Source organism: Salmo trutta, chromosome 31 (assembly GCF_901001165.1).
Source record: "Salmo trutta chromosome 31, fSalTru1.1, whole genome shotgun sequence".
Taxonomy (NCBI): Eukaryota; Metazoa; Chordata; class Actinopteri; order Salmoniformes; family Salmonidae; genus Salmo; species Salmo trutta.
Window position 1 is genome coordinate 15,145,444 of NC_042987.1, and position 17,231 is coordinate 15,162,674.

Consider the following 17,231-nt stretch of genomic DNA (forward strand, 5'->3'; position numbering starts at 1 on the left):
AGTATACCTCCAGAACCCAATTCAGACTACTCTCTGCCCACAGTTTTGTTCTCAAACTACTGTACCCCTTTCTCTCATGTTTACTCTTTCAACTAAATATAAAATACTTTTATTATTCAAATGTCAGTTACTATTAGACTACTCTACCCAAATCCCGAACTATCCCTTTAATGACTGATCTTTGCTTCTTGATTTGCATATTCCCAGAATTCTTCACTCTAGTTTGTATGATTTTGTTACAGAAACAACCACAGACAACTGTACCTAGGTGGGATTGTTGATAAACAAAAATGATCATATGTAAAATATATTGTCTGCCCATGATTATTTTTAAACGGTACTTTTATAAGTAGTTGTAAAACCGTAATAGAAGAGGTCGAGGTTGCTGGGGCACTATATAACAAGATCTACTCTAATGCTGTTCCTGTGGGTGGAAGCTCATCGTAGAGGTAACATGCAGAGTGCTAGTCACTTAACCAACCACCTTGGGGAAGATCTGAGACAGGAGCCAATGACTGCCCTACCTAGCAGGGCATCACCCTCTCTGGGTGAATGAGTGCACAGAGAATATTGGCTGTTGTGAGCTGTCTTCACAGGAGAAACCAGCCAGTGTAGCTCTCCAGCACTTCTGGTGGATGTGACTTCACTGGTTTGGAATCACTCATGGCTGGCAAATGAGTGCAATGTGTGAGTTGGAGTATACCTCCAGAACCCAATTCAGACTACTCTCTGCCCACAGTTTTGTTCTCAAACTACTGTACCCCTTTCTCTCACGTTTACTCTTTCAACTAAACAAAAAACATTTTTTAAATTCAAATTTCAGTTACTATTAGACTGCTCTACCCAAATCCCGAGCTATCCCTTTAATGACTCATCTTGTCTTCTTGATTTGCATATTCCCAGAATTCTTCACTCTAGTTTGTATGATTTTGTTACAGAAACAACCACAGACAACTGTACCTAGGTGGGATTGTTGATAAACAAAAATGATCATATGTAAAATATATTCTCTGCCCATGATTCTTTTTAAACGGTACTTTTATAAGTAGTTGTAAAACCGTTATAGAAGAGGTCGAGGTTGCTGTGGCACTATATAACAAGATCTACTCTAATGCTGTTCCTGTGGGTGGAAGCTCATCGTAGAGGTCACATGCAGAGTGCTAGTCACTTAATGAATCACCTTGGGGAAGGTCTGAGACAGGAGCCAATGACTGCCCTAGCAGGGCATCACCCTCTCTGGGTGAATGAGTGCACAGAGAATATTGGCTGTTGTGAGCTGTCTTCACAGGAGAAACCAGCCAGTGTAGCTCTCCAGCACTTCTGGTGGATGTGACTTCTCTGGTTTGGAATCACTCATGGCTGGCATGTGAGTGCAATGTGTGAGTTGGAGTATACCTCCAGAACCAAATTCAGACTACTCTCTGCCCACAGTTTTGTTCTCAAACTACTGTACCCCTTTCTCTCATGTTTACTCTTTCAACTAAATATAAAATACTTTTATTATTCAAATGTCAGTTACTATTAGACTACTCTACCCAAATCCCGAACTATCCCTTTAATGACTGATCTTTGCTTCTTGATTTGCATATTCCCAGAATTCTTCACTCTAGTTTGTATGATTTTGTTACAGAAACAACCACAGACAACTGTACCTAGGTGGGATTGTTGATAAACAAAAATGATCATATGTAAAATATATTGTCTGCCCATGATTATTTTTAAACGGTACTTTTATAAGTAGTTGTAAAACCGTAATAGAAGAGGTCGAGGTTGCTGGGGCACTATATAACAAGATCTACTCTAATGCTGTTCCTGTGGGTGGAAGCTCATCGTAGAGGTAACATGCAGAGTGCTAGTCACTTAACCAACCACCTTGGGGAAGATCTGAGACAGGAGCCAATGACTGCCCTACCTAGCAGGGCATCACCCTCTCTGGGTGAATGAGTGCACAGAGAATATTGGCTGTTGTGAGCTGTCTTCACAGGAGAAACCAGCCAGTGTAGCTCTCCAGCACTTCTGGTGGATGTGACTTCACTGGTTTGGAATCACTCATGGCTGGCATATGAGTGCAATGTGTGAGTTGGAGTATACCTCCAGAACCCAATTCAGACTACTCTCTGCCCACAGTTTTGTTCTCAAACTACTGTACCCCTTTCTCTCACATTTACTCTTTCAACTAAATAAAAAACATTTTTTAAATTCAAATTTCAGTTACTATTAGACTGCTCTACCCAAATCCCGAACTATCCCTTTAATGACTCATCTTGTCTTCTTGATTTGCATATTCCCAGAATTCTTCACTCTAGTTTGTATGATTTTGTTACAGAAACAACCACAGACAACTGTACCTAGGTGGGATTGTTGATAAACAAAAATGATCATATGTAAAATATATTCTCTGCCCATGATTCTTTTTAAACGGTACTTTTATAAGTAGTTGTAAAACCGTTATAGAAGAGGTCGAGGTTGCTGTGGCACTATATAACAAGATCTACTCTAATGCTGTTCCTATGGGTGGAAGCTCATCGTAGAGGTCACATGCAGAGTGCTAGTCACTTTATGAATCACCTTGGGGAAGGTCTGAGACAGGAGCCAATGACTGCCCTAGCAGGGCATCACTCTCTCTGGGTGAATGAGTGCACAGAGAATATTGGCTGTTGTGAGCTGTCTTCACAGGAGAAACCAGCCAGTGTAGCTCTCCAGCACTTCTGGTGGATGTGACTTCTCTGGTTTGGAATCACTCATGGCTGGCATATGAGTGCAATGTGTGAGTTGGAGTATACCTCCAGAACCAAATTCAGACTACTCTCTGCCCACAGTTTTGTTCTCAAACTACTGTACCCATTTCTCTCATGTTTACTCTTTCAACTAAATATAAAATACTTTTATTATTCAAATGTCAGTTACTATTAGACTACTCTACCCAAATCCCGAACTATCCCTTTAATGACTTATCTTTGCTTCTTGATTTGCATATTCCCAGAATTCTTCACTCTAGTTTGTATGATTTTGTTACAGAAACAACCACAGACAACTGTACCTAGGTGGGATTGTTGATAAACAAAAATGATCATATGTAAAATATATTGTCTGCCCATGATTATTTTTAAACGGTACTTTTATAAGTAGTTGTAAAACCGTAATAGAAGAGGTCGAGGTTGCTGTGGCACTATATAACAAGATCTACTCTAATGCTGTTTCTGTGGGTGGAAGCTCATCGTAGAGGTAACATGCAGAGTGCTAGTCACTTAACCAACCACCTTGGGGAAGATCTGAGACAGGAGCCAATGACTGCCCTACCTAGCAGGGCATCACCCTCTCTGGGTGAATGAGTGCACAGAGAATATTGGCTGTTGTGAGCTGTCTTCACAGGAGAAACCAGCAAGTGTAGCTCTCCAGCACTTCTGGTGGATGTGACTTCACTGGTTTGGAATCACTCATGGCTGGCATATGAGTGCAATGTGTGAGTTGGAGTATACCTCCAGAACCCAATTCAGACTACTCTCTGCCCACAGTTTTGTTCTCAAACTACTGTACCCCATTCTCTCACGTTTACTCTTTCAACTAAATAAAAAATACTCTTATTATTCAATTTTCAGTTACTATTAGACTGCTCTACCCAAATCCCGAACTATCCCTTTAATGACTGATCTTTGCTTCTTGATTTGCATATTCCCAGAATTCTTCACTCTAGTTTGTATGATTTTGTTACAGAAACAACCACAGACAACTGTACCTAGGTGGGATTGTTGATAAACAAAAATGATCATATATAAAATATATTGTCTGCCCATGATTCTTTTTAAACGGTACTTTTATAAGTAGTTGTAAAACCGTTATAGAAGAGGTCGAGGTTGCTGTGGCACTATATAACAAGATCTACTCTTATGCTGTTCCTGTGGGTGGAAGCTCATCGTAGAGGTCACATGCAGAGTGCTAGTCACTTAATGAATCACCTTGGGGAAGGTCTGAGACAGGAGCCAATGACTGCCCTAGCAGGGCATCACCCTCTCTGGGTGAATGAGTGCACAGAGAATATTGGCTGTTGTGAGCTGTCTTCACAGGAGAAGAGTGCTAATCACTTAACCAACCACCTTGGGGAAGGTCTGAGACAGGAGCCAATGACTGCCTCTAGCAGGGCATCACCCTCTCTGGGTGAATGCGTGCACAGAGAATATTGGCTGTTGTGAGCTGTCTTCACAGGAGAAACCAGCCAGTGTAGCTCTCCAGCACTTCTGGTGGATGTGCACAGAGAATATTGGCTGTCTTGAGCTGTCTTCACAGGAGAAACCAGCCAGTGTAGCTCTCCAGCACTTCTGGTGGATGTGCACAGAGAATATTGGCTGTTGTGAGCTGTCTTCACAGGAGAAACCAGCCAGTGTAGCTCTACAGCACTTCTGGTGGATGTGACTTCACTGGTTTGGAATCACTCATGGCTGGCAAATGAGTGCAATGTGTGAGTTGGAGTATACCTCCAGAACCCAATTCAGACTACTCTCTGCCCACAGTTTTGTTCTCAAACTACTGTACCCCTTTCTCTCATGTTTACTCTTTCAACTAAATAAAAAACATTTTTTTAATTCAAATTTCAGGTACTATTAGACTGGTCTACCCAAATCCCGAACTATCCCTTTAATGACTGATCTTTGCTTCTTGATTTGCATATTCCCAGAATTCTTCAATCTAGTTTGTATGATTTTGTTACAGAAACAACCACAGACAACTGTACCTAGGTGGGATTGTTGATAAACAAAAATGATCATATGTAAAATATATTCTCTGCCCATGATTCTTTTTAAACGGTACTTTTATAAGTAGTTGTAAAACCGTAATAGAAGAGGTCGAGGTTGCTGTGGCACTATATAACAAGATCTACTCTAATGCTGTTTCTGTGGGTGGAAGCTCATCGTAGAGGTCACATGCAGAGTGCTAGTCACTCAACCAATCACCTTGGGGAAGGTCTGAGACAGGAGCCAATGACTGCCCTAGCAGGGCATCACCCTCTCTGGGTGAATGAGTGCACAGAGAATATTGGCTGTCGTGAGCTGTCTTCACAGGAGAAACCAGCCAGTGTAGCTCTCCAGCACTTCTGGTGGATGTGACTTCATTGGTTTGGAATCACTCATGGCTGGCATATGAGTGCAATGTGTGAGTTGGAGTATACCTCCAGAACCCAATTCAGACTACTCTCTGCCCACAGTTTTGTTCTCAAACTACTGTACCCCTTTCTCTCACGTTTACTCTTTCAACTAAATAAAAAACATTTTTTAAATTCAAATTTCAGTTACTATTAGACTGCTCTACCCAAATCCCGAACTATCCCTTTAATGACTCATCTTGTCTTCTTGATTTGCATATTCCCAGAATTCTTCACTCTAGTTTGTATGATTTTGTTACAGAAACAACCACAGACAACTGTACCTAGGTGGGATTGTTGATAAACAAAAATGATCATATGTAAAATATATTCTCTGCCCATGATTCTTTTTAAACGGTACTTTTATAAGTAGTTGTAAAACCGTTATAGAAGAGGTCGAGGTTGCTGTGGCACTATATAACAAGATCTACTCTAATGCTGTTTCTGTGGGTGGAAGCTCATCGTAGAGGTCACATGCAGAGTGCTAGTCACTCAACCAATCACCTTGGGGAAGGTCTGAGACAGGAGCCAATGACTGCCCTAGCAGGGCATCACCCTCTCTGGGTGAATGAGTGCACAGAGAATATTGGCTGTCGTGAGCTGTCTTCACAGGAGAAACCAGCCAGTGTAGCTCTCCAGCACTTCTGGTGGATGTGACTTCACATGTTTGGAATCACTCATGGCTGGCATATGAGTGCAATGAGTGAGTTGGAGTATACCTCCAGAACCCAATTTCAGCCCACAGTTTTGTTCTCCAACTACTGCTGTTCTAATTTCAGTTTCTTTTAGACTACTCTACACACACACTTTGTATTAGGCAGTGGTTAGGCCTAACTGTTCTGTCCGAGATAGACTCTGGCTCTGTGTCAAATGTTCTGATTTGGCCACATTTCTTTCCCATCTTGCATGACAAAGAATGATGTTTTCCCTGCCTTTAGAGCTGTAGCCACCAGTTTCTCCCTTGTCACTTTTTCCGCAGAGGTCAGATCCTCCGTGAACCTCAATTTTTGCTTGATGAGGAACTTACAGTTCTTTGCTCACCTCCAGAGAAGATCCCGTGTAGATCTGTTGGTGAACTGGATGATCCTAGAGTCTTCCCAAATGATGACCGATGTCTACATTTTCCTGAAGTTTTGCTTTGATTCGGGAATGACAGCTCCACAGATGTCAACAACTCTGTGTTTGATGTCCTCATCCGCCTGCTCTGGAATTCCATGGAGCCTCAGGTTCCACCTGCACTGGTATCTCTCCGCCTCATTCACCTTAAACCCGAGTTCAGCCACCTTCTTTTCATTTTCCTTAACTTCCCCCCTTCTTCATGTCACTTTTGAGGGTTTTCACTTCTCCAGAGATGAAGTGAACAGATTTTCTTATGGCCTCAACTTTCATCGTATTCCTCCTAACCGTGTCCTCCAAGCCATCTGCCCTTTCATCTATCTTTGCTCTCAAAAGCATCATTATTTAGCATCTCAAGAAGTGACATACCCTCTTGCCCTCTCATCTTTTTCCCCTGGGGCTTGACTTTAGGGTCGGGGCGCAATGTAATAGCCTGAGCTGGGGACTGGATAGGCGTAGGTTGTCAGCATGTTATCCATGCACATCAATTTTTCATCACCAACAGAAGTATTTCCCCCAACAGTTACATTCAATACATGGCATAGACATCATCAGAGTGCGCGATCCAACGTCGTCATAGTGCACAGCCGCGCGGTTGGCTTTTAGCAGTTAGGACCGCTTTTTCTTGTCCCGGAATCCTGCTTAACTGACAGGTTAAAGTCTCCTTGAAAGAGCCGCTAACCTAGCTAAGTTACTAACGTTAGCCATCAAGCTAACAAAGTAAGTCCCAGATGATGAGTTTTCCAACAGAGCCCTCTTTGTCTGGCGAGGTAAATGAAAGGTTCCAGCGCTGTAGGAGCTGTATCTACTACGCTTTGTTTCAGGACAAACTGGATCACTCAGAGTTCCAATGCGGCAATAGTTTGCTTGCCGAGGATTATAGGCTTGAGGTGGCTTCCTTGATCACGCAGGTCGCCAGCCTACGTAAGAAACTTGGGAAACCGCAGAGTGGAATGTTTACCTTTTCGACGCCGGTGGCTGGACGGCATTTGGATGCATCTCCGTCTTGTTGTTTGTCGTTATCCAACTGGCCGGTGCTGCCCGGGGTTCGTTCGCCAGGGGAGCCATCTCCTGCCTCTCCTCCCCCATCTGATAGGGTAGTCGAAGGAGCACAGCAAGAGGAGCATGGCAATCAATGCTGGTCGCATGTCTCAAGCCGTGGAAGCCGAAGACCGCGACCTCCCACAAACAACGAATCGTTTCGCTGCCCTGGAGCCTGATCTTCTTATTTGCCTTCTTATTATTATTATTCTGTGTGATTTATGGTGGACTACACCCAAAAAGGTGTATTGTCGCCACCAACTGTGAAAACGGTTTGAAAACTTTTTAAAAAAAATAAATAAGTCCATACAGTTGATGTCGAGATGTATCTGTTACTTGAACTCTGTGAAGCATTTATTTGGCATGCAATTTCTGAGGTTGGCAACTGTAATGAACTTATCCTCTGCAGCAGAGGTAACTCAAATGTGTTATTTCATAGTTTTGATGTCTTCACTATTATTCTACAATGTAGAAAATAGTAAAAATAAAGAAAAAGCCTGGTATTTATATGTATACATATTAAATATATAATCTCTGTAATATTGCAATCCACCTAACAGTTTTATGAAGTTGGCTTGAGACCTGTTGCTTCCTTCTGATGGGAGCGGTTCTGGGGTTAAAGCCCCAAATTATCAAAAATAAACAGTTAATAAATAAAGAACATTTTTAAAAGCACTCTATCGTATGATTTTCATTTTACTAAGACTAACACATTATTTTCTTAAAGTACACTGCTGCTGTCTACTGGATTGAAATGGGATGAACATAAATTACATCCATGAGTGGTATCCACTTGGGGAAGAAGATTGCCAAAATCCCAAACTATCCCGTTCCTTGCCAATCACAGCTGTCCTGATTTGCATATTCCCAGGATGCTTCACTCTAGTTTGTCTGATTTTGTAGTAGAAACAAATGCAGACAACTAAATTCCTAACTATGTGGGAATTTTCATAGAAATAATACATATAAAAAAATGTTTGCTATAATCATGGTTAATTTTAAAAGTTAATTTTAAATGTTGTCATAAAACCGTAACAGAGATTGTCTGGGCTGATGTGAAACTATATAAGAACATTCACGCTTCCTCTGAACATGTGGGAGGAAGCTCATTGTAGAGGTCACGTGCAGGGTGCTAGTCACTCAACCAATCACCTTGGGGAAGGTCTGAGACAAGAGCCAATCACTGCCCTAGCAGGGTATCACCTGATCTGGGTGAGTGAGTGCACAGAGAACATGGGCCATTGTGAGTTGTCTTTACAGGAGAAACCAGCCAGTGCAGCTCTCCAGCACTGCTGGTGGATGTGAACCTCACTGGCTTGGAAACACTCATGGCTGGCATATGAGTGCGATGTGTGAGTTGGAGTATACCTCCAGAACCCAATTCAGACTACTCTCCCCCCACGCTTTTAAATGTTACAATTCTTCCCACATATTTTCAAATAAACACTTTTAATATTTAATTTCAATTTATCGGCTTTATTCTATTTCACTTGCCAATGCAAGTGAAATAGAATAAAGCATATTAAATAGAATAAAGCATATTCAAACAAAAGTGTAAAACAAATGACACTGAAAAGTTCCAAAAGAATAAAGACATTTCAAATGTCATTGTTGTAATGATGTGCAAATAGTTAAAGTACAAATGGGAAATTAAATGGTGTTTGTTCTTCACTGGTTGCCCTTTTCTTGTGGCTACAGGTCACAAATCTTTCTGCTGTGGTTGCACACTGTGGTATTTCACCCAATAGTTTATCAACATTGGATTTGTTTTGGAATTCTTTGTGAGTCTGTGTAATCTGAGGGAAATATGTGTCTCTAATAAGGTCATACATTTGGCAGGAGGTTAGGAAGTGCGGCTCAGTTTTCACCTCATGACTATCAAACTACTCTCCCCCTGTTATAGTGTTTTACATCAATCTTGTAGTTAATTAGTGTCATTTTGGAATAAGCTCAATAACTATCTTTAGTTGAACTAGTATTTTAGTGGCATACTCCACTTCTCCACCTGTAGGCTACCTAATCAGTCAGTGGCCTGGACTGGATCAGACCAGACTGGACTACAACTAATGTCTGTGTCTGTGTTTGCACAGGAGTGTGTGAGACTGAATTAGATATGAAGGTAATAAAGTGTATTCACAAACAACGCACAGTACAGACTGAAAACACACTAAAAGCACACATACGTCTTATAAGAGCGCTTGGTTGAGGTCAAGTGACATAACCAAAAACATTTACAGACTTTATGGAGATAAAGAGGGACCTTCAACCGAAAAACAGGTTGTGTACTCCCACAGCCCTTTACAGCGTCAGATACAAATGACCTCCAAAAATGAATGACAAACAGACGATAGGCCAGAATACCACCACCCCTGAGATTTGGACTGAGCTGAAGGAGCTGAGAGACATGGTGCACAACAGTGAGGACCAGACAGAGGAGTAACAATTGCTCTTGCTTGTTTGTTTCACTTTTGTGAAAGCATATTCAAAGAGTCAATGTCTGTTATCATTATGATTACCATCTGAACATAAAATATCTCTTGGCCTGAGTTGCACCATCTATTTCAATTCGCCTAGAAATCAAATTCACTGTCTATTACATGCCACAGAAACGTGAGAAATTTCACATTTGATTCCTGGGAGAGAGCGACCTCTACTGGCACACATCACAACTAGCTACATCACCGCAGGACTTTCACAATGCGCATGTGCTGTTTTGTGTATTCAAGCTAAACAACATGGCGGCGAAACGAATCGAGATCTTTATTTGAGTTTCTAAAACGCCTTCGACGAGGATAGCAACTAATTGGCTATATTTATAGAATAATACTTCTGAAATTGAGAGGTAATTGTTTATATATATTTGTTTAGACTATTTGGTGAAAAAATGAATTGTACCACGAACGTAGTGCAGGTGACGAACGTGTCGCCAAGCACAACATCCGAGCAGATGCGAATGCTGTTCGGGTTTCTTGGAACCATTGAAGAACTCAAATTGTTTCCACCAGAGTAAGTAGCTCATATTTGTTGAACGGTTGTCGCTAACTATATACAGTTATTGTTTATTTAGTTAATCACTTCCTACCACTTTGTGATTTGATTGATTTCAATGTAGTATTATTAACGATGCTAACGTTAGCATCAGGAGGCCCCATCTCTGGCCGTCCGCGAAACTTAAGAAGGCGAATCATTAACTACTATAGTTGGGTAACAATAGGTTGCTTAGCTACTTCGGGGTTGTTTTGCTAGATACAATCTACTATGTTGTCGCTAGCGGACTAACTAACGTTAGTTAACTACAAAAACATGTTTTTATTGCAGTGAATCGCCTCTGCCAGTGACGTCGCGTGTGTGTTTTGTGAAGTTCCAAGAGTCCGAGTCCGTGGGGGTGTCTCAACATCTGACCAACACAGTCTTCGTGGACAGGGCGCTGATCGTCGTCCCTTTTGCCGAAGGTTGGTGCTTTGTTCTTCCCTTTCTGTATGAATGATCCTTGATTGTATGATGTAGTGATGGGAGAGTGACGCCTGACGCCCCCATTGATTTCAGGATGGAGTTCTATGAGCCTGTGGTTTGAGCCACTGCTAAACATGTATCCTAACTATTTCAGATTATATCAGTTTCACTTGCTTTGGCAATGTAAACATATCTTTCCCATGCCAATAAACCCCATTGAATTGAATAGTATCAATTTTTGATCTGACAAGCCTATCTGATTCTGTAATCAATGATGTCATGCCACTCTTCCTGTCCTATCTTGTACGATCCCTCTGTTAATTGCAATGAGAGAGGTGTCTATACCAGCTCTCACAACCCAGACCCTTGGTATACTATGGAACTAAAGACCAAACCTATAACCATACACATATTATGTCTTATATAAAGTTTCTGCCACACTGTAAGGTCATAAGGTCATCCATGATGCGTTGGACTTGGTAGACACTAAACAACACAGATGACCTTGAGTAGTCTGTAGTTGTCTCCAGAGCCAATTCTTTGTCCTCCTCCACCAGTAAGCACAGTATACCAAGGTCTGCTTTAGGGACTGGGACTTGCTCCGACTGAGAGGGCTGAACAAGCCCAGACCCGTGGGCAGACAGACGCACCTCCTCAAAAGAAAGCAGAGATGAACTTACATGTGTATAAAAACTTAACCATGCTTTTTATTTTCTCCCCCATATTGGACTATCCTCTATTAAACTTCTCTCTGTTATTTGTGTGTGTGATTTGTTGTAGTGGAGAAGGCAAAAGCAGAGCCCCCTCCTTGATGGCTGAAAGTGGTCCTCTGCCTGCCAACAGGGGATTGTAGACATTTACAAAAGGCCAGCAAGCGTTCAAGCAGCCCCCCCAGACCCTTCTCTTTCTCTTTTTTCCTGTGTCCTTTCTTCTCTCTTTCTCTCTCATTTTCTCTTCTTTAGGGTATTTTAGTTTAAATTGAATGCAGTAGCATAGATATTACTGTTAATACTATAATGCATATCACATGTATTACACAAATATTACTTGACCGCTCACAAGTACATATTTATCAAAACAGGTGTGTTAATAATCTGACCTGTATAATGTCCAATCTGGTTTTCTCATTGGATCCAAGTGGTAAGAAGTAAACCATAGCAGAGTAACAGAACAATAAACCATACACTTCTCAATAACACAGCTATTGGTATACCTGCATTTCATACTTTTTTCACCTTTAACGTTAAGGCACTTCCTGGTTTGGGGAATTGGGCGACCAATAGTATCCGATTTAAATTTAGCAAGAAATTACATGCACTCACTCACCACTCTGTCCCTGAAATTGGCAGATTAAAATAGCTAGTCTGTGTGTTTTCTATGTTGACCAGTGATGCTGTACTTTAAGGTTCCTGACTGTATCTAGTTGTTAATTGTCTTAGATATCCACCCCACATGGCAATGGCAACTGGTTCAGTGCTCTCTCTTTAACAGTGGTCTTTCTTTTTTGTTGTTGTGTTTTACAGTTCTTTTTCCTGGCTCAGCCAGTCCTGTATACCAGGCCCCGCTGAAAATACCACCCAACCGTTTTGTCTCCTGCAGCTAAATTCTCTCCCCCATGTGCCCTTTTTAAATGTTGTTTGTGAGTGTGTGTGTTTGTGTGTCTTCTGTATTAAAAAAGATGTTATTTTTGCTATTGTATCTTGATTAAGATATTGTATGTTTTCTTTTTTTAGGTAGCAATGGCAACATTGAGATCTGAAACCATAGTTTTTTTTCTTTTTCTGATCACTATGTTAGGCAAACAAGCTAATCTAATGTTGCCAAGATGATTTTACACTTAAACAAAAGGCATTGGTTCATTTGTTGCATATTTAATGCAGTGACAGGTAAGGTTCTTGGGAGCGTAGATATCACCTACCCAAAATGTGAATGCTAGCTGGGTTTTTTTTCTACTTATTACTGTATTGCTGGTAAGTAGTAGAAAATGTCAGTAATCACTGTTGACCTCCAACTCTCTGAAATTCTTTTTGTTTTGTGTATCTCGATTTTTCTCTGTGTGCTCCTTAGTAGTGAAGCCGCCAACGTGAGTCGCTTGTTCAATCTAAATGAAAATTGAGAGCACACCCCACTGGAGAAGCCGCTGTGCTAGCTAACGTTTGGTTCATGACTTAAAAAACACGTTCAGGTGATACAATCTTGGCAGTGTTCACTGGAGTAGTGTGTATTGTGATATACTATTTTCCCAATCTTAGTTATTTTTCAATCTACACTGATTAAAATAATAACGGGAACAAACCTTCTCAAATCTAGCAGCTATCAAAGGTAACAGTATTGAAAGCTTTACAAATGTTTTTGAAGAATACTTGAGCAAGTCATCTCTGTTTTTTTGTTTTTCAAAATGTCTCTCCTTTTTAGTAGAGTCTAGACGTTGATGTTCTCTTCTTCCCCTAATGCCTGTTTGGTTTTTCTGTAGGCGTTATCCCGGAGGAGGCTAAAGCTTTGTCACTGCTGGCGCCAGCAAATGCTGTTGCAGGGATTCTGCCCGGAGGAGGTCTCCTTCCAACACCAAACCCCATGTCTAATCCACAGGTAGGACTTCTCCCAACACCAAACCCCATGTCCTATCCACAGGTGGGTCTTCAGCACAGAGATACAATGTTTAATTGTTCTATTTAATTCTATGGTCCTTAATTAAGTTATTCAAATTAAACATCTGTCTTAATGACTTGATAATAGTCCGCTCGTGTATATATAGACAATGAAGGGATTAATGATGTGCTGGTTTTTTTTTTTTAGATGGGTGGCAATCCTTTCGGCGGTCCCTCCATGGAAGCGATGGCAGCGTTCGGGTTTCCAAACCCCAATATGAATATGAACCCCCAGGTGAGTGTTGGCTTGAAATCTGGTGATATTTTTGTGTCCGCACACAACTGCTGGTGTTGAAGGGAAATGTTTAAAGGATATCAGATATCTAACTTGTATATTATATATTTCACACTTTTCTTCACTCTTCTTCCCCAACAGTCATTTCCCACTGACCAGCTTCTGAAGTTTATGTCGCAGGTGGATCCAAAGTAAGTCATCATGCCTCTAGAAAATGTCCATTACAAGACATCAAACACCTATGAGCTGTTCATTTGTTGGATGGCCCTCCAGTCTGTTCTAATTAAGCAATAAGGCCTGAGGAGGTGTGTTATATAGCCAATATACCACGTCTCAGGGCTGTTCTTGTGCACGGAGGGCCTAGATACAGCGCTTAGCAGATGTATATTGGCTATATACCACACCTCATAACACAAACCCGAGGTGCCTTATTGCTTTGTAAACCGTTTGCCAACATAAGTATGACAGTAAACAAGTAGTTTTGTGTCATACCCTTAGTATATGGTCTGATATACACACGGCTGGAATGCTGTTTCAGCCTATCAGCATCTAGGACCCAAACTACCCGGTTTATAATCACCACTAAATAATGTCCTCTTCTTCAGAATGAACCACATGGGTGTAGGGATGAACATGAACATAAACATGAATCCGGGCCTGAAGGCAGACTCCTCCAACAAAGAGATAGAAGAGGCCATGAAGAGGGTCAGAGAGGCCCAGTCACTCATCTCTGCTGCCATCGAGCCTGGGAGTGAGTAGCCCAAGCATTGCATCTCCAAAGGATATATTATATCTGATAAATTACTGGTAGCCCTAGCTATAAGCTGTTATTTGCTCTACCAAAGTAATTTAATGTTTTGTTTATGCAGACAAGGAGAGCAAGAGGAAGCACTCGCGTTCCAGGTCCAGGTCTAGACGCAGAAGGTCCCGTTCTCGCTCCAGACACAGGTGAACACAAACTCTATTCTCCTGACAAAGAATTTGGATTGTGTTAAAAAATAAAGGTAGTACGTTTTTCTGTTTGTTTTCATATTGAGGGTAGAGACTAATGTTGTGTTTGTGTGATCTGCAGGCGTTCAAAGAGCAGGTCAAGGCGACGCTCGCACTCCAGGAACAGGAGACGCTCCAAGAGCCCCCGAAGGAGGAGTGGGAGGTCCCACTCCAAAGACAGGAGCAGACCATCACCAAGCAAATCCAGGTGAGCCACAGAGCACAGAGCACTTGACCCATTCTTAATCCTCAAGCTGCACAATCTGAACTTCTGAGACAGCCCTGCGATTACTGTCTACCTCCTTATCACAACTCTAATCCCAATATACAGTAAGAAATGTTGATCAGATGTAATTAACTTGTCTCCGATCCACAGGGATAGGAAGAAAGATGAGCGGGATAAAAAGCGCTCCAAAACACCTCCGAAAAGCTACAGTACTGCCAGGAGGTCTCGCAGTATCGATCGGTTAGTGCAGCTTTCATTGGTCAGAGTTGTGGCTCTGTTTCACCATGCTGTCCCAACATGTTGTTGATTGGTCAGATATTTACTACAATTTTTTTTTTCATGCTGTTGGGTATAGAAGGCGGAGAAGGAGTCGCAGTGCCAGCCGATCTCCTAAGAAATCCCCCAAGAGGAAAGTCTCCAGGACTCCCTCTCCAAGAAGGTTGGTGTTTTGGGGATCTCGATTCTCATGATTTCTCATAGAACAAGAGAATTTCCTTAGTGAACACATTTTCAATATGCTGCCAGTGGTATTTTATTGCTATTTAGAGACTGACAATGATGAGACATTTTGTTTGCAAAGTGTAACTGTAAATGCCCTCAGAACACTCACTCAAATAATTTATTTCGATTCAAATTTCAAGGTTTCTTTAAATTAACCTGGAAATAAGCCATTTTAGACAGTCAACTTCTCTTTGGATTTGGAGACTTTGTTCCTTAAGCTTTTAACTCTCCTCTCCCTACAGACATAAGAAGGAGAAGAAGAGGGACAAGGAAAGAGAGAAGGATCGTGAGCGCAGGAGCGATAAAGACCGCAGTCGGGATGAAAGGAAGGAAAAGAAAGAAAGGAGTAAAGACAAAGAAAAGGAAAGGGAGAAAACTGATGGGGAGAAAGGAGATGTAAAGGTCAGCACCAATGACATGTTTGATGTCAATGTTAATTTTCTTTCTTCCTTCTATATTTTGACCTCTGTTAGAGATCTAGCGTTTACTTGCTGTATATGAAAGAATAACAAGTAATATGGAATGAGTGTCCGAAATATTAAACTTGGTCATTTCAAATTTCCTTAGGCGTCTTTGCAGGTTACCAGAGACTATGATGAGGAAGAGCAGGGCTACGACAGTGAGAAGGAGCGGGAGAGGCTGGACAAGAAAGATTCCGACCAGGACTCCGGAGCCCAGTCTCCTCACTCGGTGGAAGGCAATGGCACTGGGCTTTCCAAAGTCAACGGAGACGACCACCGTGAAGAGGACGACATGGATGTCAGTGATTGAGTCACCCAATAATAGAGATGGATGTATGGACCTCTATGTACCCAACCCTCCATTGTACCAAAACCTCCATGCCCCACTGAGCTTACTGTATTCGTGCTTCATTCAACTCAACCCTTCTTTATCTCAGTTGAATTGTTAGTTTTCCTTTTGGATTGACTAGACAAAATAGATCAAGTAGAAGATGAACCAAAAGATGTTTCTGTTTTGTCATCATTTTCTGTATGTATCATTAATTATTTGTTCCTATTTTGAAGGTGAAAATGTGAAAAGGTTGTGGTTGGTTGAAAGTTTTATTGCTGTAATTTGAAAGTGGATACTATTTGGCAAAGCGTGCAACTTGATTTTCTTTTTTCAAGCACATGATGATGATAATGGCATTTGTGTATTTTTTGTAGTTTAAATCTAGTTTCTACACGTTGCTAGGAGCAGAAGCAGCCAGTTACACTGCTTGACAAGTTCACTGTATGTCCATTGTCATCAGACAACATGGCTGCTACATAGAACAGCGCTGTGGACTTAGCTTTTTATTATTGAGCTTCTGTATTGAAGTCGCCTCAATAAATTCACCATCTACTCTTTTCTGTCACTCCTATACGTGGTATATTGTGTTTATATCCCATCCGTTATTTTACGGAAGATGTATACCTATACTGAGTCTTGTGGCGCTATAACCTGTCCTTATATCTCTCACCTATTCACAATACACAGTAGATCTGATGCTTGTTGTAATTCTTAGAAGTTTGTATTGTTTTATCAGTGACTTTTTATATACAATAAAAACCTGGGGAAAGATTTGATTTAAACTTCAGGTGCTCATTTTAGGTTTAGGGCAAAGTTTTAACATGGGCCCTTGTATGACTCAGTATCAAATGCTGAGCTATCTGAGGCCTGGTTGATCTATAGAGAATTAGGCCAGGGGCTCTATTCGATCCGTATCGTGGAAGTTCAGTGTGATTTAAAGGCAATGGTGTCGTGTTCGTGGAGACTGCATTCACGGGTATATAACCTACACTTTCTCATTAACTTGTAACATGGGTAGGGTATAAGGATGGGTGTGGTTTCGTGACAATGACCACAAGAGCAGCCATTCATCAATTTGACAGCTCCAACGTA

General features: G+C 41.4%; 1 protein-coding gene across 6 annotated transcripts; it reads left to right on the forward strand.

The window, feature by feature from the left end:
* Positions 1 to 10,003: 10,003 nt before the first annotated feature.
* LOC115169616 (serine/arginine-rich splicing factor 11) lies at positions 10,004 to 16,920 on the forward strand. Of its 6 annotated transcripts, none has more exons than XM_029725412.1 (12): positions 10,004 to 10,300; positions 10,613 to 10,746; positions 13,221 to 13,378; positions 13,544 to 13,630; positions 13,772 to 13,821; positions 14,236 to 14,381; positions 14,500 to 14,578; positions 14,703 to 14,828; positions 14,997 to 15,086; positions 15,202 to 15,285; positions 15,590 to 15,749; positions 15,915 to 16,920. In XM_029725412.1, exons 1-12 carry the CDS (start codon positions 10,179 to 10,181, stop codon positions 16,116 to 16,118), a joined length of 1,440 nt encoding a protein of 479 aa, XP_029581272.1. In that variant the 5' UTR covers positions 10,004 to 10,178; the 3' UTR covers positions 16,119 to 16,920. The 6 variants fall into 6 exon arrangements, with proteins under 6 accessions (XP_029581272.1, XP_029581273.1, XP_029581274.1 ...); XM_029725413.1 differs by having other exon boundaries at positions 10,005 to 10,300; positions 13,221 to 13,336; XM_029725414.1 differs by having other exon boundaries at positions 10,007 to 10,300; positions 10,613 to 12,932.
* The last annotated feature ends 311 nt before the right edge of the window (positions 16,921 to 17,231 follow it).

Bases quoted from the DNA above. Each gene is read 5' to 3' on its own strand.
- LOC115169616 (XM_029725412.1), top strand. From the start codon at position 10,179: ATGAATTGTACCACGAACGTAGTGCAGGTGACGAACGTGTCGCCAAGC. The intron at 13,631-13,771 runs GTGAGTGTTGGC...CTTCCCCAACAG, and splicing joins ATATGAATATGAACCCCCAG to TCATTTCCCACTGACCAGCT. The intron at 15,750-15,914 runs GTCAGCACCAAT...AAATTTCCTTAG, and splicing joins GGGAGAAAGGAGATGTAAAG to GCGTCTTTGCAGGTTACCAG.